A 26,130-nucleotide genomic window follows, 5' to 3' on the forward strand; every position below is an offset into this window, starting at 1 on the left:
TGAGGATTAGTGGACAGTAATGCCAACATTAATATACACTTTGACTTTTTAGAACTTTAACAGCTGCCAGTGTTGCATTAAAATGGCTGAGACTCTACATTAATGCTGGTTTGAGCAATCATAGAGCATTTCCCAGTAAATAATAAACAGAGCTTCAGCTCTTACCTGGAGGATCAGGCTGCTGAGCGGCACTAATACCCTTGTGTGTGAAGAGCTGTAGTGACAATGAGAGCTGTTTGGGGCCCTCTGATCCCTCCCATCGCAAATTAAGCTACCGTAAATGCAGCAGTGTGGGGGCAACGGGATTATGTGGCTGCGATGTTCATGACAGGCAATCCCTCCTTGTGATTATATGAAATGTGTGCAACATCTATGAAGTGCAAATATGCATGCAAAAAAACACAGAGTTTGTCACAGATGTACACTGATATGAAGCCAGACAGAACACCCAGCAGGTGCAAAGGGAAATGTCGAGTCATTGTTGAAGGGCTTCTGCATCTCCACACTATAATGAGCTGCTCTGCTCAAAGAGGCGAAGCTCTCTGTCCGCAGTGGAAATGAGTGCCGAGCTGGAGCACCGGGGTGTGGCTGTTGCTGAGGAAATATGGAGAAGGGGGAGGAAAAGAGGGAAGGGGATAATAATGTGATGCCAAGGGGAGAGTGGGAAGGAGGGGCAGGGAAAGTAACCAGGGGGGGAAATACAGAGGAAGGGGGAGAAGATGAGAGAGAGAGACGGGAAAAGAGGGGAGTGGTGGAAGATGCATCAGTGAGCAGTAGCTACCCCCCTCCCCCCCGTGAGGCGTGGCGGGGATTAGCTTTGTCAACTGGCACTGATGTGGGTTTTTTGGGGAATGTGAGTATTAATTGGTACTGTGTGCTGTACCAATTACAATATAAAACTCAGATTGATGCCTGAAAATGAAGAAAACAATACAAATAAAAGTAGAGGGTAAATGGATAGAAAATGTGATAATTATCATCCCTAACTTCCCAGAGATAAGGTAGAAACTTTGTATAGATGCTTTAAATCATCATCCAGTCACATTCAACAGTCTGCTTTTGCCTGCTGTATGTGCTGCAATGGAATCAGATGCAGGCCTGGTCATTTCTCTACCTGCTTTGTACATGCATTTACTGCCACCTATTGACGGAAATAAGACAATGCACAGGGGAGTGCAGTTATTCTTCCATTTAATGGACCTTCATTAACAATTCATCCCTAACCATCACATGCCTCAGCTCAGTTCATACCTCGACATACCAACATTAACTCTTAATGCCAGTTCTCACCCCAAAAAGTGAAGAGTAAGAAACAGAAACAAATTCTCAATTTGGACTATTTTTCTAGCATTCATATCCTTGTGAGGGTATATGGTCCTCTTAAGTATAGAAGACAAAAGCAGACATGTATGCACACTTTGACTAACATGGAATTTGAAAGCATGGCAGCATCTGCTATGAAAAGATGTTGAGAATCCAGTCCAAAACCTTAAATCTGATATAAGTTAACTTGCAATATCTGTCTCAGACGGTCTCAATGCTATGCTAAAACAACGCATTACTGACAAAATTGCTCATTCATACATACAATCTCTTCTCTAACTATATATTGTACACACAAGCAACTAACAATACATTCATTTACAAAAATATGTGCATTTTACCTGGAATTATTTTTAAATGAAATATACAACTAACACTACAGTAAGTAATAAATGGAAAGAAACAGAAACATAAAAAAAGGTCATTATTTTACCAAAGTTGTGAAATATAATGTGATTAAGGAAACCGTCGAGTCATTAGTGCTTTTTCTAATTTATTTGTCAACCTCTAAAATCAGCTCTGTAAATCTACGGCATTAAATATGTGGTATGTGATTCTAATCCAATTCACGTCTTTGTCAAATTCAGCGAATATCTCCTCACAGTCCACTAGCAGACCGTTCTGTGTGTGCGCTCAAACAAAATCCGGTGTTTGTACACAGTTTTAAACACATAGTGTCGCTTTAGTCCCATGACTTCATTCTGTAATGCCTTCCTTGTCTTTTCACGACCGTTCATCATACTTTAACCCATTTTCAGACAAACTGTCAACTAAGAAAAAACACCCCCAGTGCTCTTCCACCATAAAAACATCAAACTCTCACTTCTGTCTGACAATGCTGCGGGCAATGAGCTCTTTCATGATCTCATTGGTGCCTCCATAGATGGGCTGAATACGGGCGTCCACAAACGCCCTGGAAAGACAGAGACAAGTTCAGCAATTTGTTGATGGACTGGAATACAAACAATCTGGCATTCCTCCCAAAAGTTAGCCCTACCTTCCCTGTTACACAGTTTATGTGCCACTTACCTGGCAATGGGGTATTCCCACATGTAGCCCCAGCCTCCATGGAGCTGCAGGCACTGAGTGGCCACCTTGTTCTGGAGGTCAGATGCCCTGGAGAAAAGACAAAAGGACATTAGCAAATGGCAGCAACGTGGCCTGTTTTTGAGATTAAAAGCTGGTAAATACAAAAACACATTCTCACCAGAACTTGGCCATGGAAGCAGTGGAGGGATCCAGCCGTTTCTCAGCGTGGAGCTGAAGGCAGTTATCTACGAAGGCTCGGCCCACACAGATTTCAGTCTTCAGCTCTGCCAGCTTGTGCTGCACAGTCTGTGGAGTCAAATTAGATGCAATGATATTTGCTCTCCTAAAGAAAAATTCTGACTCTAACGCCAGCGCATAAAATGCTTAACATTAGGCAATGTAAAGCAGAAGTTAACATTTATAATGTTTTAATGTGTAACTAAAGAAAACAGAACAGAGGAAAAAAAAGAACACAGCGGACCTCATTAGTTGAGTGGTATGGTGTGTGTGATGAAGATATCTAAAACAGTAGCTGAATAAGACTGAGAACAGGTCCAAAACCTAAAATTCTAATAATGTTGGCTGCCAGTCACAGCTAAAACAGTAAATTACAAGAAAAAAAAACAAAAAAAAAACAAACAAAAACCCACACTTCTCAAAACCTTGTTTTACAGACCTGTAAGTGAGCTATCATCTTGCCGAAAGCCTTCCTCTGCAACACATAGTTCCTGGTTTCCTCAAACATGAACTCACAGCTTGCTATGGCAATGTCAGCAATTATCAGACGCTCCTATTCCAAAAAAATAAAAAAAATAAAAAAGGACGATTTACCATAAAATTAACCAAAACAATTAATTGATAATGCAAAAGACAGAGTGCCTTGTGTGGAAGTACCTATGTAATGGAACAAAGTAACTAAACACACTGAACCATGTTAATGCAAGGAAAGCTCAGTTAATCAAAAGACAAAGATTTTAAATTCCATAATATATTGTATCTAGGAGGTCAAAAAATATTGATAGTACAACATGAAAAAAGTTACATACATACATTTGTCACTTATTTTTTTGTCTTCCTTCTATGGCGATAATCATGCTCTAAGTTTTGGAACTAATTTGGGGGCTTTGGGGATGTAAACAGAAAGTATAATGTTGCCATGGAGTCAGTTAATTAGCTGCAGGCTACAACTAAAGCACCGTTTTTTTAGCCTCCATTTGTTTACATATTCAACACATTGGCACCATTAAAAGTATGCCGAATTACCTATCAGCAGTTCCCGTTTGCAGTGTACCCATGGATATACAGACAACTTTCACTGGATTTCTTTGACACTGAAAAAACGAGAAGAGTTCTGGCGTCTTTTTCCTACAATTTCTAAGCAGATTTATGGATGTTTATTCGCAATGGACATCAGAGATACTGATATCCTAGGAAAGTGTAAGTCACACTGAACCCCCTCAACTCCCCCAGTTTGAAAACCTCTGTAATAAGAAGGTTGGGAATGCTAAATGGCTTTTAAGTAACTGAGTTCAACTTTTTTTGCCACATTCCTTTCACCTGAGGCAGTTGATTCATCAGGTAGTAGAAACCCTTGTTGAGTTCCCCCAAGAGGGCGTCAGCTGGGAGCCGCACATCCTCAAAAAACAGTTCAGCTGTGTCCTTTGAAAGAAAGAGAAAAAATAATGAGACGACCAACCACTGAGGGATGGTAGACGACTGATGGAAACACTATCAAGCCACTGAGCTCCAGTACCTGCGCCTTCAGACCGATCTTCTCCAACTTGCGCCCTTTCTGGAAGCCCTTCATGCCATTCTCCACCAGGAACAGACTGATGCCATGTGCCGCTGTCTTTGCCTCGCGGTTTGTCACGGCCACTACCACCACCAGGTCAGCCAGCCAACCGTTTGAGATGAACACCTGGAGAGGTGAGACGGAAAACAGTTGTTCAAGCTAATGTTGAGATGCAATGAAATGAATTTCTGCTTTACAAGTTTCTTTAAATTACATTTTCAAATTTTAAATTTCAAAATACAGTACATAACGTCTTTTCTAGTTTTAGGCATGACATTATGGCCTTAAGCCACTGGGGATATGTGGGTGGGGCAGCCTCCTTCCACTTAAGGAAAATTGCACAACGTGCTAAAAGAGGTGAAAGCAAGCGTGCCACGTCCCACGGCCGATAGTTGCAATTCCTCCGGGGAAACTCCCAAGAGAACGACAATGGGGCTAAACTTTAATTTAGAAATATGAATCCGATGTACCACTTTAAACTGAATGAGAGAGTGTGGCGAGCACACATGGAGGAAGTGTGGACCAGCTCCATAATGGAATCCCTGATGTTATCTGTAAGGGCCAAACCAAGGTCCTGCTCCCATGCTGTTTTAATAGCAGTCATAGAAGAGCAGTCTAGACCAGATATAAGACCATGAAAGACAGACAGTGCTCCTTTGACAGATGGACAGGGGGCGATGAATGGGTCTATGAGGTTGTTGGGTGGTGTCATGGTTGATTTTCATTTCCTTGTTTAGCCTTCAATAACCACTATGAGGTTCGTAGGAACCAAACCCAGATAGAGAAAGACAAAACACTCATTTAGTACAAAGTAGTTTATTCTTCGGATTGCAGAACGTACAATACAAATCTGGAATACGAAGGGTCTGGATTCAGAAAGCCTTTCTCCCGGCATTAGTTTTCAAACCTTTCATACTAAGCTCCTCCTGATTGGATGTGACGTTTCTGGTTGGTCAATGATCAAAACATTGAAGTCACTGAAAGTCTCTGATTGGTGATGAATTAAAGGCGGGATCGGATCCCATTAAAGTTTTACCCACTAGGAGGCGCTATTACACAAGGAAACTTTCCTTTCGTTGCTAAGCTACACCTGTTTGCCTGAAGTTTATCCTAGGCAGTGTAAATCAGCAACTTCTCAGGCTCCATCCAACAAAACGACCTTGGTTACCACCAAGGTTCATGTGTTGCTCTCTGATCAGAAATTAAATGCTTTCTTTGATTAAAATGAAACACATCCAGGTTATAAACTGATTATACACTAAAACACAATTTCCTTCAACTGTGGCTTTCCTGGAAATTGGGGGATTGTACTTTTAACACAGTGTCTAACCTGTAAGAATCTAAAACTATTTAATTTGGAATGCCATACTGTTGATCGAAGGCAGCAAATGAGTCACCTATAAAAAGCTTTCTCTATGCCAACTTTGAAACACTGTGTACTGGGTGAGGGTGGAAATAGACGATTAGATTACATTGACAGCAAATATTAGCTGCCCAAATAAAATGCCTAATAAAAAACAAACTAGGAAGAGCCATGCCCCCATTGAGTTTTGGTCTCTGAAGATAACTTACAGACAAGGCTGCTTACTATTCCAGATGTATGTGGAAATTTGAGAGTCCAGGGCTTTAAAAAACAAACAAAACGTGGGGTATGAAAACATGCAGGCACTGCAAAATTTAGGAATTTAGAGAGCACTGCCATCTTGATCGAGTTCATATGCCCGATAAAGGGGAGAGGCGACCATTTGGTCAACTCTAGTTTGATCAAATAACTTGCCAAAACTTTGGTACTGTTTTAGCTGTGGCTGGCAGCCAACATTTTCAGAATTTCAGGTTTTGGATCTGTTCTCAGTCTTATTGAGTAGAGGGGAGGTCAAATTCTGATGGAAGTTTAAGCCGTTTTTTTAACAAATCTGAGGTGGATGCATTACAATATTCCTGGTCTATAATAAGCTATTTGCAAAATCTGTTTAGAGACATCCAGTTGTTTCCTCATATTGTTCTTTTTCTTATTAGCAGCAAAGAAAGTGACCTGTCCTCATAGGTAGACTTAAAGCCTAAGTTCACATCCGATAAAAATAACGAGTCAAAGCGCCAGTTCTCTCTAGAGTGCACTGAAGTTGAAGATGATAAATCCAATACAAGTGGGACATGGTCAGATATGACAATGCTTGGGTATTCACAAGAGCGAGTCTCCGGGATCAATTTATTGTTAATAAAAAAAAGTACTCAATTCTAGTATATGTGGGGTGTGTACGTGAAAAGAAAGAATACTCCCTCCCTGTTGGATGTAAGTAACGATATTCAGGGGAGGACCGTTCTAACCGGTTTCTGCTTTTGTCACTCAGTACCTTGTTGCCATTGAGGATCCAGTCGCTGCCATCCCTCTTGGCGTACGTCCTCACACCTTGAAGATCACTGACAAGATAAAAGGTGACGGGTCATCAAAGCTACACTACATTAGTGCTATGCATGCTGATGTCTTTGAAGAATTGAGTCCTGACCTGCCTGCTCCTGGCTCTGTCATGGCAATAGCACTGATACATTTCCCAGCAGTCATCTCGGGGATGAAGCGTTCAATCTGCTCCTTGCTACCATAGTTGCTGATGTAGGGCATGATAACGTCAGAGTGCAAGGTGAAACCCGGGCCTGTGCAGTTGGAATATGCTCTGGAGGGCAAAAACAAAATCAGTCAGTGATGGTGTTTGATCTCAGACTAATTGTGTTTTTAATCTTAATGACAACTCACTGCTCCTCCCACGTGACTACAGTAGAAAACAGGTCTCCTCCGATGCCACCATGCTCCTCTGGTATCATTACTCCCAGCAGGCCTTGCTTGCCAGCCTTCTCCCACACCTCCCTGCTCACCTCACCCGCCTTCTCCCACCTGGAACAAGTAAAAAGAGAGACGAGGAAAATGAAGTTTAAGTAATAAATCGTTGTGTGTCTCTTTGCGATCATTTTACGTCTTTCTGGGGTCGTTTTACGTTTGTTTGTACAGTGCATCCCGAACGTATTCACAGTGCTCCACTTTTTCCTTCATTTTGTTATGTGACAGCCTTATTCCAAAATGGATTCAATTCATTATTTTCCTCAAAAATTCTACAAACAATACCCCATAATGACAACATGAAAGAAGTTTGTTTGAAATCTTTGCAAATTAAAAATAAAAATGAAGCGAGCGTCGGTGCACAGCCATGTTCAGATCTCTCCAGAGAGGCTCAACCGGGTTCGAGTCTGGGCTCTGGCTGGGCCACTCAGGGACATTCACAGAGTTGTCCCGTAGCCACTCCTTTGTTATCTTGGCTGTGTGCTTAGGGTCGTTGTCCTGTTGGAAGTTGAACCGTTGCCTCAGTCTGAGGTCCAGGGCGCTCTGGAGCAGGTTTTCATCAAGGACGTCTCTGTACATTGCTGCATTCATCTTCCCCTCGATCCTGACTAGTCTCCCAGTTCCTGCCGCTGAAAAGCATCCCCACAGCCTGTTGCTGCCACCACCATGCTTCACTGTAGGGATGGTATTGGCCAGGTGATGAGCGGTGCCTGGTGTCCTCCAGACATGATGCTTGCCATTCAGGCCATAGAGTTCAATCTTTGTTTCATCAGACCAAATAATTTAGTTTCTCATGGTCTGAGAGTCCTTCAGGTGCCTTTTGGCAAACTCCAAGCGGGCTGTCATGTGCCTTTTACTGAGGAGGGGCCTCCGTCTGGCCACTCTACCATACAGGCCTGATTGGTGGAGTGCTGCAGAGATGGTTGTTCTTCTGGAAGGTTCTCCTCTCTCCACAGAGAAACGCTGGAGCTCTGTCACAGTGACCATCGGGTTCTTGGTCACCTCCCTGAATAAGGCCCTTCTCCCCCGGTCGCTCAGTTTGGCCGGGCGGCCGGCTCTAGGAAGAGTCCTGGTGGCTCCAAACTTCTTCCATTTACAGATGACGGAGGCCGCTGTGCTCATTGGGACCTTCAATGCTGCAGAAATGTTTCTGTATCCTTCCCCAGATCTGTGCCTCGATACAATCCTGTCTCGGAGGTCTACAGACAATTCCTTGGACTTCATGGCTTGGTTTGTGCTCTGACATGCACTGTTGTCTGTGGGACCTTTTATATAGACCGGTGTGTGCCTTTCCAAATCAAGTCCAATCAACTGAATTTACCACAGGTCGACTCCAATCAAGTTATAGAAACATCTCAAGGATGATCAGTGGAAACAGGATGCACCTGAGCTCAGTTTTGAGTGTTGTGACAAAGGCTGTGAATATTTATGTACATGTGATTTATTTTTATTTTTAATAAATTTGCAAAGATTTCAAACAAACTTCTTTCACGTTGTCATTATGGGGTATTGTTTGTAGAATTTTGAGGAAAATAATCAATTGAATCCATTTTGGAATAAGGCTGTAACACAATAAAAATGTGGAAAAAGTGAAGCGCTGTGAATACTTTCCAGATGCACTGTAGTCATTTTGTGTCTCTTTGTAGTCATGTGACTGCAACAAAAAATGTTAACAGTCACTTCAAACACAGGCCATGGCCCCCTGACCCCTGAGGACCCTGGGCCTGTGCCCGGTAGGCCCGTTCAGAAATCCACCCATTCATCCACCTACTCCTTGTGATGTGGAACCACTTCCTCTTGAAAGAAGTGCCGGACGCTTTGTCTGAAGAGATCATGGTCCTCGCTGAAGATCCGGCGGGTCCCGATGTCCATCATGGTCTCGGCGCTGGAGGTCTCTGGACGGGTCGAGGGGACAGGCTGTACTGTGCTGTGCTGTAGCCTGGGAGGAATTACAGAAGTTCAGCCAATCATACAATTCTTGAAAGCCAGCAAGTGGCTGATTTGGCATCCCATAACAAATAAATTCACTTTGGTAAAGCAACAGGGGATTATGGGAGGTATGATATTAATTTTAAGAAGCATTAGAGTAGGGCTGAAACGAATTATTATTTTCATTATTGATTAGTCTGTCGATTATTTTCTCGAATAACTGTTTCGTCCATGAAATGTCACTATTATAACTTCCTAAAGCCCAGTGTAATGACATCAAATGTCTTATTTTGTCCAATCAGCAGTCAAAAACCTAAAGAAATTCAGCTTATTATCATATAAGATCCTCACAGCTCGAACCTGGAAATCGACTAATCGTTTCAGCTCTACATGAAGAGGCCAACAATTCGTTTATTTTCACATAACTGTACCAGAATAATAACTTGAGAAGTTAAAGATATAAAATAAAATAAATTAAAATATAGTTTAAAAAAATAGCTAAAGCGAACTTAACATGTTAAGATGTTGACATTGAATATTACTACAAAGAAATTATAAACTTTTCCTTTTGTTGTTGTTGTTTTACAAATGGGCAATCAACTTCCGCCTTTTGGTTTGGATTTTCAAATTAAACCTCCATCTATGTAACAGGCTACTTATCACAATCAGGAAGTGTGTCAAAGGTTGCTGCCACTCTTGTAGTCTGCACGTCGATTACAATCGAGAAAAGATAGTATAAGAGAATGAGGAAACAATGTTTAGGAATTCCGCATGTAGAGATATTTCTCGTAGCTATTACTGAAACGTGTTCATCTCAAAAGATATATTACTTGAAAAAGTCAAACATTACAGTTATTTAGACCATATTTCACCTTGCAGTAGCCGCAGAGAGCACCCGTCCTCGCCCGGAAACATGTCTCAGCCCAAAAAGACAAGTCTTGATCATTTTTTATAACTATCAACGGCAGAAGACGTGGAAGAACATACAAGTAAACAAGACAAAGATCGTCTGAGCGAGAATCCCATCTGAAGACGGATCGCTTTGTAGTCAGTCACCGGCTCCTCCTCCGGGTTGCAAAAGCACGTTTTAACCGTTAGCATGCTCTGTGTAGCAAAGTGAATAACTATAAGTTCTGCTTTTAGTTTCATCTGTGTGTAATTTAGTTGAAATAGACTTAAAATGTTAAAATTTGAAGGAAGCCATTTGTTTTCGCACTCTAGGAGAAGGTTTCGTCCATGACAGCAGCAGCAGAGTGAGACCTCTTGCTGCTAGTAGGAATAACGTTGTTGCAGAAACACGTGTAGCCTATCGGTAATTATGTTTTTAAAGTAAGTAAAGAACATGTAAAATTAGAATAATCATATATCCATATTAAACAAAAATCTATAGGGTTATATATGAAAAAAGTCAGCAACATTATTTCCTCTGTCTTTTCTGAGAGAATAAAAGACACAAGTCAATAGATTAGCATATGAAAATAAATAATATATATTTTCGTGCAGAAATTAATTTGTATTTTATCAAGCTAAAATAAGAGGTTTTGATATTTACATGTATTCTGTTATTTTGGCACATACAGATCTATAGTATAGAAAATTTTATAGAATAAAATGTAAAATAATAATATAAAAAAGGTACTTTCACTACCTTATACATGTATTTATTTCACAATGTATGTGGAGGCAGAAAATGGTTTAAACACAACCTCGACTGTTCTTAAAAGTAACACGATGTGCTGGATAATAAAAGTCTGTCCACAAGGGGGCAGACTCTCTAAAGGTTAGAACCTTGAACCTGTCTGTCCCAGGCTTAGAGAGTCTTGTGCGTGACATTTGCATTTACTCCACAAGACCTCAGGTAAATTAAAGTTATAGTGGAAAAAAGTGTATAATTTAACAAAACTAAAACCAAAACTGTCTTTCCTAGATTTGTTGTCTGTGCTTCACAAGGATGCAAAAACGTGTAGCAGTAAGTGACACATAAAACCTGCAGTTTGTTGGTTATTTGTGGATATATCTGACACTCAGATATAGTAGACATTGTATGTTGTTGGTCAGTGGTCCTTATATATATATATATATATATATATATATATATATACACACCTGTTTTTTTCGCCTACCGACATGTACATTAATAGTTATCTGTTTATTTTTACCTATCTTTGTTGTCTTCATTTTTAGCTGTATATCTACTTCTGTCTTCCTGTAAATTGTTCTCAGAACGGTGTGTAAGTACACACACTGTGTACACTTAAGGTGAGCAACTTAAAACCGGAGTCAAATTCCTTGTACGTGTGCACATACTTGGCCAATGAAGCTGATTCTGATTTAATGCTTATGAATTCAACTTTTCATTTGTAAAATGAATGAATGTGCTAGTTTGTCTCTCAAAAGTTACTTGGTCTCACTTTAACTTTGACATCTAAGACAATGAACTGTTGCCCTATACTACAACTGTATGTGGGCAATGAAAGATCAACAATCAACCCAGATGGGATGTACGTTGGAAAAGTTTATTCTGAAATGAACAGAGTGACAATAAATAAACCTTTTCAGGGAAGGGGGAGACTTTTGGCGGTCTATCCACGACCATTCTCCAGCACCTTTGGCATTGCTGGGCCAGTGATGGCGTGACTGAATGAGGTGGCGGTGGGAAGGGAGGGGTCTACCCTCACTTGATGAGCGGTCACCCCTTCTCCCCCGTTCCTCACCCCATGTGGCGAGTGGAGATGCGCCCCGGGGGGAGTAGAGGCCAAGTGATAGGGGTCTACAATAGAGAGGTGATGGTGATGTCCCGAGATAGGAGGGTATGAGACAAAAGGAAAACAAAATAAACAACAAGATGGGTTTGCTTCAACATCCCTTGTACATAGTCCTTGTCTTTCCTTGGTTGGTCTTTGACACAGTGTAGATGTCCTGAACACCGTTGGGCTGTCTGTAGGTGAGCTACAGTTTCTTCAGCACTCCTACTGCTGGCCTCTTACACAGACATGATGTGCTTGACGAAAGCTGGAGGAAGACAAACCCATATGTTCAAATATTTGACAGAATATATTTATTAAAAAAGAGAGAAGGCATGTTGGGAAATCAAAGCTTACCCTCGTAGTGCACACTGCCGTTCTCGTCCTCCTGGCCGGCCATGAGGGCCTCAATCTCTGGCTCGGTCATCTTCTCTCCTGTGGACGCACAAGTATCCATGTCAGGAACGCACTCTCCATTTCGCGCACACATGCTCACATACTGTGCGTGCTAAGCAAACTATATTTGTGTGCTTCTATATTTGGGGAAGATGACTTGAGACTCACCCAGGGTGGACAGCACGATACGCAGCTCAGCGCCCATGACTGTGCCGTTGCCCTCCTTGTCGAAGACGCGCAGACCCTCAACGTAGTCGTCATATGTACCCTTTGGGAGGGCGTCAACCTGCTTCAGCATGGGCAGGAAAGCGTCGAAGTTGAGCCTTTTGTTGACCATGTCTGTTGCAAAATGTCACATGGAGAGCACCGTTAATTGATTGTTGACTTGAGGCCTCTTTTCTTGTGCTACTATTACACTGTTTTAGCATTTACCTTTCTCTTATAATTGTCTTTTGCGTCTTTAAGCTTCGTCTGCATTTCGCAATTCATGCAACGGGGTCTTACCGTCAGCGGTTGGGTTGCCCAGAATCTTCACAACGTCCTTGTTGGTGGGGTTCTGGCCCAGAGCGCGCATGATGTCGGCCACCTGGTTGAAGGCCACCTGGCTGTCACCAACTCTGTCGAAGAGACCAAAAGCCTCCTTGAAGTCTGGCCAGGAAGGGAGAGGCAAGAGAGAACTTTGAGTTACGAAGTACAGGCAGAAGCCGGTCAAAAGAACAAACATAATTTTGAATCTCAGTCTCGTGAAGTCTTCAGTTATTGCGCTCACGATACTTAATTGGCTACACACACTAGAAATCTATGGGCGCATGAGGCGCTTTGGAAAAAGACCTCAATCAAATGGCAAATGGTGAATCAAAGAGTTATACTGGACATGTCTGGTACGACATCTATGCTACTAACGTTTATTAGGGCCCCCTTTTGGTTTTCCATTCTTTCTATTACAGGGTTCTCAGTCAGCTGTGGCAGCTATGTGGTGTCACACTGTGTTGGAGGATCAAAGACAGTAGAAGCCACATGCTTGTGTCATTGTTCCCAGCTAACTGGGAGCGACAGCTGTACCCAAGCAGAGAGGAGGAAGGCACAGACTGGGGCCTGAACAAAGGATAGCTATTTCTATGAATCCTACCAGGAAGACAGCTCAAAGTGACCTTTTTGACAGATTAATGGTCTTATGTGGCTTCCGAACAGCAGCAGCAGCATGAACAGCTGTACCAGCCCCCCACCACCACCACCACCACCACCCTCAACCCCTCTCCATTCCTGCCTTCACTTGCATTTGGGAGGAATTTAGGGCGACATCGGGAGCAAACTGATACACCCTGACAGAGTAACCCAGGCCATATAGAGGCATGGCCCTGTGGCCTTGCTCGAGTTAAACATAAGAATGCTGACTGCGGCGTAATCAATACCTTGCCTTGCAAGGCCTTACCTTCATAGGAAGCACTTTTGAGCTTTGCCCTGTAAGTCTAACACGCCAATTGGGAAATTTTAAACTATCAATACAAAAAACATTAGGTAGATCTATTCAAAATAGGGAAAAAACAAAAGACATTTTAAATGAGCACTAAAATCTCATACCCACCAAACACAGGGTGATGTTTATAGAGGACACGTCTTTCAGCACTGAACAAAAGGGTTGGGGATGGTGCTAGGGGATCACAATTTGGATTCCTTGTGTAAGGGGGATGCCACCGGGTCTGCATCTTAAACCTTGGCCTGGTGATTTACACCTCTGCTGTGTAAGGGCCACTGTGGGTTGCGAGACAAGGCTAGGTCGGCTTAGAATAGACATAACTCAAATCCTCCTCGACAACTGGACAAGTCTGTGGAACGGCATGTCCTACGGCGGCCTTCAGTCTGGAACTTTCTTCATCCCTACGTTTTAACAGTTAATTTGGCTTAAAGGTTCAACTAGGCGAGCCTGAAGTTACTCTGTCAGTTTGTTTATTGTGACAATTGCTGAAAAATCACTCGCTACAAAAATGGCAGACTGAGCTATGGAAGAAAATTTGGAGGGCGTACTCTCTCCTGCTGGTAACGTTGCAAGTAAACGTCACCCTGCATGATGATGAGAGAGTGGGATTCTCACAACCCATTTTTCACGAGTTATTTGTAAGGGATGAGGATGAATCTTGCAATTTCTTCACTTACCCTCAATCTGGTCCGCTGAGAACTCGGTCTGTCACATAGAAATACACGAAAACGCACACATACACAAACAAAAAGATACATTTACGAATACACAAACACACGGAACACAGAGAAATGAATAGAAGCAATGATTTATGAGGATAGAAATAGCACAGAAAATATTGTATGCAAGATTTCCTAAAAATGCTCAATCTAAGATTGTATTGCTGTAAACTGTTCAAAACTTCACTACATACTTGTGATACATGGTGAAATTGTCTCCTTGTATTTAGATATAAGCCTGCACAGACATTAATCATAGAAATGTGGATGTATTTTAAGGCAGTGTTCCTGGGCCTCTCAACCTTGATATTTTTTTAATTTTTTTTTTTACAATTTATAAAGACAAGCTTTTCAGAGCAGTATCAAAAATGCAAGTCTTGATTTCTCTTCTCTAGCACAATTTCAGTGATGCCAAAAAAAAAGTCCCAATTTTGGGCTTATTTTGGAGAGCTGGTATCCAAACCCATGCCACAAACAAACAATTGTCCATGTTAGACAAAAAAGTAACTCCATCGGTACCGCCCCACCCAGAAGGTCCAAAACACAATTTTGTACACACCATTTTGGAGAGTTGGAGCTGGAGGAAATAAAGGAGAAGAGAAGCTGAAGTCCCAAGACAGAGTGGTCCTGAGCCATGGTCAAAGCCCCCTCTTATTTATCCCGGGCATGTGATGTCACATATGCTAATAGGACGGATCAGATGACACGTTGGAACATCTTTAACTTTCTTAGGGCAAACGGAAAGGAGAGCTGTGCAGGAGTAGGCCTTTAGAAGGGGACGGTGCTATTTTTAGATAGGCCAAATAACTGTGTCAAGTCTCAACCCTTGAGACTCTTGCGTCTCAAGGGTTGAAACTGTGTGTAAACTTATTTCTATAAAGAAAAAATGCTTTCATTGACTTGACATCTAAACTTTTCTCTTTTGGATGAGATACACAATTGAACTGTGTCAGTAGAAACACAGAAAACTCAGCTACCTAGTGGCCCACTTCAGAGGGGCTCCAAGCCCAGAGAGCTCATTTACAAGGTGGTATTTTTAAACAGTGAGACTTTTCTCCTCCTCTTATGGGTAAATAACAGCAGGGCAAAAACCATTTGAAAAGTTGATTTTCATTCAGGCAGGTAATAAAAAAAGTCAACTTTGAGTAGCAGTTTACTTAAGAACAGAATATTCTTAGGTTTCCTAATACCACTATATGAGGTTTATGGACATTACCTTTCAATTGACCTGTCCTAAAAACTGAAATCAACCAGATTATCTGCAACATATGATAAATAGACATTCCAAAGTTAATGGTTTTTGTAGTTGAATTGAGTGCTATAATGCGCAGCTTCACTTGCTTTATCCTTAATAGAAATTGATCAAAATGTCTTGAATGTACACTATATGCAGCTGAATGAAAAGACAATTACATTGGGGTGAATTTGAGGTTATAAAATGGTCATAATAGGTTAAGTTACCCAGAAGTAAAGACTTAAATTGCATAATCTATAGAGGTTAAATGACCTGAGCACAGAGCTGCTTCACCAACATTTCCATCTCCATTAGAGCTCTCCGTGGTGCTGATGGTATAACATTTCTGTTGGATTTAGTCTTGAAAACGGTCTCATGCAAAAACAGGAAATTTCGCACAGTATATTTATTGTTTGTTGTAGTTATGGTCCCTGCCTGGTTTTCGTTGAAAGTCCTCCAGAACTTCTGGTGTTTATTACTCTGAGAGAAAGTAAATTCTTGAATATGAAAAAAGTAATCTGACAAAACAATCCCAACTCAAGGTCCACTTACTATCGTTGGCATTGTTTTGACAAAGCAATCGCATCAATTGGAGAATGTATAAAATTATCGAAACTAAGTTGTTCATAATTTCAAAGATGATTATGTACTTCTATACTGAGTCACACTGAGAAAGGTCAACATTTTCTGTTGGAAAATCTACTTTGTTGTTTCCCAATGTTTCTTATGAATGGAAATATACTATGTTTTGCATTTGTATTAGGTTAAATTTATGCTCAACTTTAAATGTGAGCCTTCTTCTTCTATTTGTTAAAACTGCAAAACCTTTGTCATAAAACAGCACATATGTTTTAAGTAGAAGTACTTATTTTACTTACTTTATGAGATGCAGTCTGCATCCCAAATATTGAGCTCTGCAGTTCCCACACAAGCCTCTGATGGCCACTGCATATTCAGTATGTTAATGTTTTGGAATATTTATTTATTAATAAGCTCATTTAAAAAATAGATGAATTATGAATTTAATGTCAGCATTAACATTGTATAGTGTTGTAATTTGCTCAGTCAAGTGATTTCCTGACGGTGTCTTTTATGGACCAAAAATCTTTAGCTGCTTGAAAATCATCTGCCAATATGTCAGAAATGCAAATGTTTAAAATCGTTAAAACATCTTTTTGTTGCCTTATAAACACTCATAACTCAAAAATGTCAAATTGTGGTTTTGGAATAAAAAGGATAGAAAGACACAGCTGAGAGGAAGAGCAAGTGCTCATACACGCTGAGACAATGTGCAAAGGGTTAGATAATTCACTAATAGCGTGAATAGCTATGTAACTTGTCATCAGCTCTGTAACACAGAACGGATATGTCCCACAGCTAAAGAGCAGAAGGCAAAGAGCTGGAGGACATTTGTGAGACTGAGTGAACCACAGTGAAAGACATGTCCAGGAGACCACGCCTCGGGACAGATGACCACTATTTTTACTCCCATTCCTGCTGGACGTGTCCGGTTTCTCCTACGCTGGGCCGGCTCTGTGGAGATGGGGGTGGAGTGAATGAACGCTCCTGCTCCTCAAGACTCTCTGGTACAGTAACCACCTGCCCACCCCCCCAACTCGCAAACCCTCCTCTTTAGCTTTCCAAGACCCCAGCTGGCATCAGGCCATAAAGAAGCATGGGCATGGGGCTTAAAAAAGAGTGGTGGCATTGTGTCACCGCTTGGTTTTCAGGGATGTTACATGAGCCTTATTTGGAATAGAGACCGGACCAGTTGAGCAAAGTGGCTCATGGAGGAAGGGACAGAGGATTTTAGACACTTGTCACTGTAACGTGTGACTTCATTGGTGAGCTAAATGCCTTAAAACTGAGTGTTTACAATGGGAAGGTGTCAAATGTGTACGTCTCCTGCATTTCTGTGTTGTGTTAGAGTTTACAAAGACAATTCCTTACATAATTAAGTCAATGCAAATCACACCATGGACATTTTTAGACCATCTTGTATGTCGTATCCATATCTTCACTGAATATGGAAAATTCAACCTGATTAGCATCAAATTTGACTATTCAAATAACCTATTCATGAAGTGACCAAGTTTCAAGGCAAATCTCCTTTGTTGCCAACGAATGTACTTGTCAGATACTGATTCACAAGTTGCCAAGTTTCTCCTGCCCCCTTGTGGCTTTTCTTTGCTGCTGCATAATTACACCAAAACAAGAGCAGGAGGTACTGAAATTCACTACAGCAACAGCTGTAAAAAGACACATGGTTTATTGCTCAGACAGTGCAAAGGACAGGCAAACAGTTTACACTTTGGGGTTAATCCCTTAACACATGACACAGCTTATACTGCATTATATTTTGTGCATTTTAACTAGCTTTTCTTTTTCAGAGAAACATCAACAGCAACAGAATAGCAAACTAAAGCATCCATTTCTTTTTTTTTTTAACATATCAAACTTACAGAATAATAGAAATATACAGTTGTTAAGTGTTAACAAAACACCATTTAGTTTCCCCACAATTTCATTTTATGTTTTGACAAATTGAAAATTAGTTTCCTTCCTTTTTGCATAAACCCTCAAAGACATCACAATCTGAGCAACAGCCAAAGTTAATAAAGCAAGAGTTTAATTTATACACAAAAAGCTAGAGAGGCTCTCACCTTTGACATATCTTTGAGATAATTATGTAGTTGAGATGCGAGTATAGGATTGATTCTGTTAATAACATGTAAAGTTCCCAGAAGAGAAGAGCAGGGAAAACATGGCACAATGTGTGAAGTGGGAGTCAAAGTCAGTCCCAGAATTTCATTTATCGAGATGAAATGAAGTGTTTTCATGCAGTGAGTGCGACAGAGAGCAGAAATGTGGGTCTTCTTCTTGTTATATTTTCCGCAGTGTGGGTGGGGAGGACTACCTGTGGAGAAACTTTTACACCTCAAAGGCTGGGAACCTTGCTTTCATTGGCTGCAGAAGGTCGGCCAAGAAGTAGATGGTGCCTGCCATGCCTGCAAACAGAAAGTGACACGGTGAGTTTGCAGCTACAGCGGTGGACAATGTAACGGAGAAACAATATGATACAGAATCGCCCTACAGAAAACACCACTGTAAGCTGTCTTCCTTCAATGTTCGCTTGTAAAAACTGTAATAGTTAGCCCTCTACTGACACCGATACACACTGCTGATTGCTAACACAATATCATGTACTCTAATGTGCTCTCCAGCAATAGCATCAATATTAGTATTAGTTAGAGCAATAATACCGAGCAATAATAATAACAGCAATAGTGAGGCATCATTAAACGCCTCCAAGAGGGCAGCAATTCAAACTGATCATACAGGAAGTGAATGGTGTTTTTCAAAATAAACTGGGTTGTGTACATATCCCCTAGCTGGTTGTGAGGTTTCCAGGTGATTCACGCCATGTTAGCCACACAAATGTTTTTATATTTACAACTGCAATGCCTCTACCAGGATGGCAAACAACCAGAGCCATTTAACCTCTTAATTAAGTAAAGAGTATATGTACATTTTCGTATAAAAAAAATATCTTGCAATATGTATGTAAATATTTAAAATTATAAACAACTTCAACATGTTGTATATTCATCAACACAGGGGTGATTATTATGTCCTGTATAGCACTGCAGACAACTAGTTCTTTGGTTGTCCAATGTTCATTTCTGATGCACTGCTATTGCACCATTCTAGTACGGCTACGGCATTCATATAACCTGCTTCACTTTTAATAAATGTGATAAAATACACATGACTCATTTGTATAGCTTTGTACTTGGGATTTGCAGTAGGTTTTGCCTGCTGTCTGAAATGCTGGTGCATCAGTACATAAGTAACAAGTGCGAAAGTATGCAATGTGCCAGCTGTAAAAGTCTCAAATATCATGATGACAAATGATGCCAAACACAGGAAGACTGCATTAGCAGAAACAGACCCTCATTAATACTGATGGACACAGTGAGTAGGAATAATTTTTTTTAACAAAACTACCATGTACATCCTCAGAATTTACCGTTGAGTTGAACCATTAACTGTGACAACTGCAACAAAATCTGTTATTTTTCGCAGGGCTGTTTTTGTCATTTTGTCAGTTTCCTGTACATACACAAATGGTACATAACTTAATTAAAAAGGATTGGTCAAATTATAGTTAGCCAGCTCTATTGATAATATTTGTAACAAACCAAACAATTGAATAATAAAATATTATTTGGCAAGTAGGACATCTCATCACATATTACCTTCAAAAAGTGAGAAGGGGGTGTCTGGTGTTCGGCATCCATGTTTGCCATAGTTCATGCACCAGTCTGCAAACTGGAGAGACAAAGACAGACAGAGACAGGCAGTGTCATAATAACATTCCCATTCTATCACAACAGTGGACTGTAGCTTAACCGTCTCAGGAGAATAGCGAGCAATGTCAACAACTGCTAAAAATTGTGCTCCTCTCGGTGAAATCCTAGCATCTGTCAAGGTATCAAATAATGACCACAATGTCACTCTGTTGCTCTGGGAGCATGTAACAGAGCTTAGGCAAGACATCTGAAGAGTCTATTTCCATCCTCTATGAATAGATTCATATTAATGACAGTACACATGGGACTCGTGCCACCTGGAGTGCATCCAAGGAGAGCTCGCTACCAGACCCGCTCGGCTTGCTTTGACGGCGACTCACACCGACAGCGACCAACCTATTGTCAATAAACATGAGAGGCCCTGCCTCTCACATTCCCCCCGTTTCTGGAATAATTTTCAATTTTAAGGCTGGCGAGTGGCCAACTCGGCTATGATTGGTTGTGCATTGAGCTAATTTTAAGATGACTTTCACATCTTGCATCAAAGTCAGAGAAAGCCAAGGAAAGACAATATAAAGTCTCAAAAATAAATATATATAAATAAAAAAATGACCTCTTCTTTGTGTTATGGCATTATACTTTAAGAAACACAATATTACATAACAACTTATTTAAGTATCTTTTTATCAACAGGCATTATCTATTTCTCAGTCCCTTCTAAAATGTATTTATTTGGGAAAAAATGCTGTTATTTCCTGGCATAGTACTAATACTAGAAGTGAAAACAAAGGGGGCATGCCTTCAGTATGTTTGTTCCATAAAAAAAAAAAAAACAGATGAACTTTCATGAATAAATAAAAAGGTTAAAAAATTCTTAATTTCTACTTAAACCAGATACGAAAACAACTCCTAATCACAAGTCCTCACTGTCAAACTGCTGAGGCATTAATCAAGTATTTGTGCACTAATTAAGATGGATGCACTGCAGGAGTGCCACAATTAATATCTGCAGTTGTTTGATCACCCAAATGGCTACTGCACTCTGTGAATGATGTACACTGATTACATTATAAAGTCTCGTTTATGTGCTCTCACCATGCAGGCTCTGTAGAGGTGCTTGGGGTCCTGCGTTTGCCGGTAGAGGGCCAGGAAGGTGTAGGCGTTACCGGCCGCACCGTGACATAGCCCGTAGCCCTTCTTCAGCAAGCCACAATGCCATACCACCTCTCCACACTGCAGGGCGTCTTCCAGGTACTGAGGTACTCCGAAGGCCTGGAACAAAGGCACAAAGAAGAGGAGAAGAAGTGAAATTAAAATGTAAGAATTTATGTTTTTGTATAAATGGAACCCATCAACTTACCACAGGTAACAAGATAAGCTAGGAAATATCAGACAATATACTGTACTGCAGACAAGGTGATGTTGATGATGGTGTCTTAATTTTCTAATAGTAATATTTTCTTAATAATAAATAATAATGCTTTTTTCTTGTATGTCAGTACAAAAGCCTGACAAGAAGAAAAACATTTGTTGTCAGGAAAACAAAATAATTTTTTCATACTTTACTATTATTTTGAAACATGAAATAGAAATATTTTCTTTCTGTTTCCTATGGAAAAAGCTGTGGAGGCATTCACTAAATTTATATGAATCACTTGACATTACAAGCAACACTAAATACATAGACACTATCAACTGGGATTAAAACAGAAATTGACTTAACTTCACCACAAGATGGCACTATGACTGGTAAATTAACTTTTTTTATTCTCTAAAAGACTGAACTCCATGAATGACCTTTTGTAGCTAATTTATCACATTGTCAAAATAACTCTTCAGTTTGCTCCCTCAGTGTTTACCCTGTATGCCTGCAGGAGCATGTAGACCACCCCTGGGGATCCGTGGCACCAGTGCACCAGCAGGTCTCGATCATCCCCGATACAGGCAGGGTAGTTTCCTGTGGGGAACTTGAGACGACAGACGTGGTCGACGCTGGGCTTCACAAGCCTGTGTACATACTCCTCCACACAGACGAAGCCCGGCTGTGAGGGAGAGATCAAACCATGTTTAACAGATCAAGGGGTAACAGGTGGCAAATTTGGTATAGTTTGAGTTAGTTTGGCAACAGATAGACAAACTTCCGCAGCAGAGCGCATGTAAAAGGGTCTGAAATGAACTTCTGAGCCCACCTAACAGAGGCTGGTAGGATAAAAAAAGTTTTTTATTACACTGGGCTGACTTAAATGCTGAAACAATTAGTTCTTCAGTCGATTAGTCATTCGATCAATTTATCAACAACAGTTCTAGTAATCGATAGAGTTGTTTAAGTGCTTTATCAGGCAACAATGCCAAAGATTCGCTGGTTCTTGCTTCTCTTCTTGCTTCTTTTATATCATTGTAAATTGAATATATTTAGCTCTTGGAGTGTTGGTTGGACAAAATAAGCTATTTTAAAATTTCATCTTGAGCTCTGGCAACCTGTGAAGGGCATTTTTGACATGTTATAGGTTCAACAATTAATCAATTAATTGGAAAAATAATTGTCAGATTAATCAATGATAAAAATTATTGTTAGCTGCAGCCCTAGACAACACCAAAATAATGCCGTATACATGCTCACCCCATAGATAATATACTTACCAATTTGTGGATAGCTCATTTGTTAATTTCAAGTGTCTGTATTTTTAATTTATTTTTGGCATAATAGGCTATTTCTGTTTTAATGTATTACATCTCAGGGAGATATTAAGCAAAATTAAGGTCCTTACAAGATTTATCTAGACATGTAGAAGTAATTAAAAAGAATATATATATATATATAAAAAAATATAAAGCAACGTATAAAATAGCTTAAGACTACCTGCATGAGGAAGTAGTAGATGCCAGCCAGTCCATGGGCGGCGCCAATGTACTGCTCCTGGTACCACTCATACATCAGAGGGCTGTGGTTCTGGACCCTAAACTTCCTGCTGAGATGCTCACCTGACACCAGCACTGCCTCACTGATCTGAGGAAGGAAATAACACATCCCGGCTCACAAACACACCTAATCTGTAGAATTGAAAGAAATCAATGGAGATAAATTAGACAAAGTGGACATCAATATGTGCAAGAGTGAGCAAATTAGAGCCAAATGGCAAATCAAGATTGTTAGGGGCAGTAACTTATAAGTTAGTTATTCCAAACCCTTTTATCCAATTAGGTTAAATTTCCTCTTTGTCTATGGTTACTATAGTATGTACCATTAAGTAGAGTACTGTCTAAGAAGTCATGGATGATCAGTCAGCCTGTCCTGGATAAAAAAAACGTCCTTCTGTACCACCTCAAATCACAGTGATTGTGCAATTTTTGTCAGACTGTGCCCTGTCTCTGACCCACCTGCTGGATGTACTGCAGTGGGATCCTGTCTTGCCCGAGCTGCTGGTTGATGAAGACGAGGGAGTAGAGGAAGCCCATCCGCCCATAAAGCAGCTCATCAGGCAGCCCGCCTGAACCTTTCACCACAGTCTGGTGAAACTGCAGCAGTCTGGGAGAGTAGTAGCACAGGAAACAAAATCCATGAGTCAGGATGACCTTTTGCCACGACCGACTATTGCATATAACCGCGTACAATTATTGTATAATAAATGTGATCACAATTCAGTGGCAGGTAATTAAACTGGATCAGGAGCCATAGTTGTCCATTGTGATTCGAGCAATGCTCTGGTTCATCCAATCAAGTGGTCACAGATAAAATTACCAATCACAAGCATTTAGTTTAGGTAGCATGTTCCTAAAAAACACTGTTAAGTGGCGGTCACACAGATGTGCCGCTTTTCTAGCGGTTTTTAGACGTGCATAAAAGTTAAAATATTCTCAACTTTTCAGCAAAATGCGCGGAGTCGCACCTCTCGTCAATGTCAAACTTGGTCCCGGCAGCCAATCAAATCAAGCAAGAGGTGGGTTTTACTACTTTACCACTTTCTTCCTGTGGCTCGAGCAGCCAGGTGAAGCTGTCTGGTGAGTATAATGCCGTTTACTCTGCCGATAAACAGACTGTGAGAGAGCTACGGAGCAGCTATCTAACTTATCTTACACTTATCTAAGCAAATACCTAAAAAAATTCATTATGCATAACTTGTATTCTAGACTGACCTGCTGATGCACTCGTCAGTCTCTTGCACCCTCTGCAGGCGATGGTACACCACAGCAGCTATAGCAAGGGGTCCTGCATCTCCACATAGGAAGGTGACGTCATGACGTCGGGTCAAACACTTCAGACTGTGGTTGACATATTCCAGTGCTTTCTGAAGTAAGGAGGGGTCCTTGAACACATTGTGGAGGTGCAGGTAGAGCAGAGCAATGCCTGTGGACAGTCAGACAGATAACCAGAAATGTTTCCTGTTTCAAACCATTACTGAAGTAAGGCTGCACATTTGGTAACCTACAGAATGATCTAATCTAATCATAGACTATGTGCACATCTACAACACTGAAGAATGAAAGTGCATTGACTGAAAATGAAATATTCTTAAAATCAAAGTAGAACTGAAACAATAAGGCAAAAAATGCCAAAGTTTCTCTGGTTCCAGCTCCTAAAATTTTAATATTTTCTGGATTTATTGGTCTTCTACAATTATAAACTAAGTATTGGAATGAATAGTTACTGAATGTTTGGGTTTTTGACGGTTGGTTGGACAAAACAAGACATGTGAATAAACCAATTTGCGCTCTGGGAAACTGTGTTGGGCAGTTTTTATTATTTTTTGACATTTTACAAAACTAATGAATCAAGGGAGAGTTAATCAAAAATTAATATACTTATACTGCAAAGGCAGCAACCTTTTAACCAGATGTAAAAGTGTTTCAGATGCATCAGTGAATCATGCTTTATAATGATGAGTAAGACCCAAAACACAAACTATGCAAACTAAAACAAAACTATTTAGTACAGAAAAAAATATATAAAAGGCAAAAAGTGTCTGCAATGAGCATGACAATCATAAGCAGCCTTACTTCTTGACATAAGTTACCATATACTCAGATCAATGCAATTCCTTGCAATCAGACCATATGATGTCATTTAAATCAGATGTGTAATGGTGTCATCACCTGCCCAGCCAGTGTAACTGGTGCAATCTCTTGGGTCAGCAGACTTAAGCCCATTTTCCATGACAGCCAAAAGCTCACTGATCTTGCTGCTCAGCCGCTGGGCAAACTCTGATGTGAGCTGAAGGTACAGAAAATTTAAAAATTATGAGGGTTACATGCAGAATCAGCTTTATTGCCAAGTAGGTTTACTCATACAGGACTTTGCTTTGGTATTTTGGTGCAAAACAATAAACATAGTAGAAATATAATAAATATTAAGCAAATACTGCAGGTCAAGAATCATACATATAAAACATAAAACTGACAATAAGATATTAAAGAATATTAAAAACATACACACAAACACTTCACCTGCCCACACCAAACACTACACATTCATGCATTACCTTTCCCTGAGAGTCAAACAACGCCTGTGTGGACGCAGGACTCCCATTGTAGTCATGATATGGATTCCTCCAGGCTCTTGTGTCCATTTTCACAGCTTTATTACTGCTGCGCTGCTAAATAACGTTATCTAGGCCAGATAAAAGGGAGATGAGGCAATAAGACGCAGCAGACAGAATAGACGATTGAAACAGAAGTAAGGCTAAAAATAGTGAGCTATCAATTTTATAACAAAATATAAACCCGCAGAAAGCCTGTTCTACGGGGCTAACACACACCCACACACAGACTAATGACATTTTAGCTGCTGTAGCTTCTTGTTAGCTTAGCTACACCGCTAAAGCTAACGGCTAACACTTGTTTGTACAGCTAGTGTCGTAAAAGCACAATAAAACACATTATACATTCCAAATATATAATTTCTATTCAAAGTAAAAAAATAGGATGCAACTGTTCAATTCAAACATTGACAAAGAGCATAGCTAACGTATACCTCGACCAGTGTTGCACTGTTGATGTTGGATCTTCTTCGTCTTTATATTTTCCTGGGGGGATCGGAGCATTAGCTGGCGCGCTACTGCCACCTTCTGCCGCGGGAGTATTACTACAGCTCATAAAACTGGAGAAATTGCTGTGGGAGTGGAAGAAATATTCTAAACATAAATAAGACACAAAGTTAAGACAAAGAATGTGTAAAATAAATAAATAACCAACCATCCCCACCAGGCAAAAAGGGAAAACGTGAAGTACTAAAAATTCAAACAAAAGTGAGAAATAGAAATAAGAGATGGATAAAGCTAGTAAGTGGACCTTGATTTGTGGGAAGTATTTCCAAGGTCAAGAATTAACTTTGATGCCTAGATTGTAGG

At 40.5% G+C, this 26,130-nt stretch overlaps 4 protein-coding genes across 14 annotated transcripts in view; all 4 read right to left on the minus strand.

Annotated features, from left to right (window-relative positions):
* The window catches only part of LOC122871846 (microtubule-associated protein 2-like), a 64,494-nt gene extending 64,198 nt beyond the window's left edge, over positions 1 to 296 (minus strand). For 3 of the 9 annotated variants that reach the window (XM_044187300.1, XM_044187296.1, XM_044187297.1), the window contains exon 1: positions 166 to 294. The gene's annotated coding sequence lies outside the window, so the exon portion shown is untranslated. Of the gene's footprint in view, positions 1 to 165 lie in introns of all 9 variants that reach the window. The other 6 variants (XM_044187303.1, XM_044187302.1, XM_044187306.1 and 3 more) reach the window with 4 other exon arrangements.
* The window catches only part of acadl (acyl-CoA dehydrogenase long chain), a 34,282-nt gene extending 24,162 nt beyond the window's left edge, over positions 1 to 10,120 (minus strand). Inside the window, exons 1-12 of one of the 3 annotated variants that reach the window (XM_044187307.1) lie at positions 9,776 to 10,120; positions 8,746 to 8,913; positions 6,894 to 7,031; positions 6,649 to 6,813; positions 6,496 to 6,562; positions 4,106 to 4,270; positions 3,910 to 4,011; positions 3,029 to 3,142; positions 2,531 to 2,658; positions 2,353 to 2,439; positions 2,147 to 2,236; positions 510 to 594 (exon numbers count right to left, since the gene is read on the minus strand). In XM_044187307.1, the coding sequence (XP_044043242.1) occupies positions 525 to 594; positions 2,147 to 2,236; positions 2,353 to 2,439; positions 2,531 to 2,658; positions 3,029 to 3,142; positions 3,910 to 4,011; positions 4,106 to 4,270; positions 6,496 to 6,562; positions 6,649 to 6,813; positions 6,894 to 7,031; positions 8,746 to 8,913; positions 9,776 to 9,849 (1,368 nt within the window). In that variant the 5' untranslated portion in view covers positions 9,850 to 10,120 and the 3' untranslated portion in view covers positions 510 to 524. Of the gene's footprint in view, positions 1 to 509; positions 595 to 1,174; positions 2,237 to 2,352; positions 2,440 to 2,530; positions 2,659 to 3,028; positions 3,143 to 3,909; positions 4,012 to 4,105; positions 4,271 to 6,495; positions 6,563 to 6,648; positions 6,814 to 6,893; positions 7,032 to 8,745; positions 8,914 to 9,775 lie in introns of those variants that run through there. The other 2 variants (XM_044187308.1, XM_044187309.1) reach the window with 2 other exon arrangements.
* A 1,278-nt stretch (positions 10,121 to 11,398) lies between these two features.
* On the minus strand, positions 11,399 to 15,161 carry mylz3 (myosin, light polypeptide 3, skeletal muscle). Its single transcript, XM_044187164.1, has 6 exons — positions 14,799 to 15,161; positions 14,198 to 14,225; positions 12,548 to 12,691; positions 12,212 to 12,382; positions 12,005 to 12,082; positions 11,399 to 11,915 (listed from the first exon to the last, which is right to left on the minus strand). The coding sequence occupies exons 1-6, from the start codon at positions 14,799 to 14,801 to the stop codon at positions 11,887 to 11,889; spliced, it is 453 nt and encodes a 150-aa protein (XP_044043099.1). The 5' UTR covers positions 14,802 to 15,161; the 3' UTR covers positions 11,399 to 11,886.
* Positions 15,162 to 17,706: 2,545 nt separating this feature from the next.
* lancl1 (LanC antibiotic synthetase component C-like 1 (bacterial)) lies at positions 17,707 to 25,907 on the minus strand. Its single transcript, XM_044187163.1, has 10 exons — positions 25,755 to 25,907; positions 25,264 to 25,391; positions 24,878 to 24,995; positions 23,921 to 24,131; positions 23,165 to 23,312; positions 22,647 to 22,793; positions 21,646 to 21,828; positions 20,882 to 21,058; positions 19,733 to 19,805; positions 17,707 to 18,481 (listed from the first exon to the last, which is right to left on the minus strand). Exons 2-10 carry the CDS (start codon positions 25,348 to 25,350, stop codon positions 18,405 to 18,407), a joined length of 1,221 nt encoding a protein of 406 aa, XP_044043098.1. The 5' UTR covers positions 25,351 to 25,391; positions 25,755 to 25,907; the 3' UTR covers positions 17,707 to 18,404.
* Positions 25,908 to 26,130: the final 223 nt, after the last annotated feature.

This window comes from Siniperca chuatsi, linkage group LG24 (genome assembly GCF_020085105.1).
Source record: "Siniperca chuatsi isolate FFG_IHB_CAS linkage group LG24, ASM2008510v1, whole genome shotgun sequence".
NCBI classification, from domain to species: Eukaryota; Metazoa; Chordata; class Actinopteri; order Centrarchiformes; family Sinipercidae; genus Siniperca; species Siniperca chuatsi.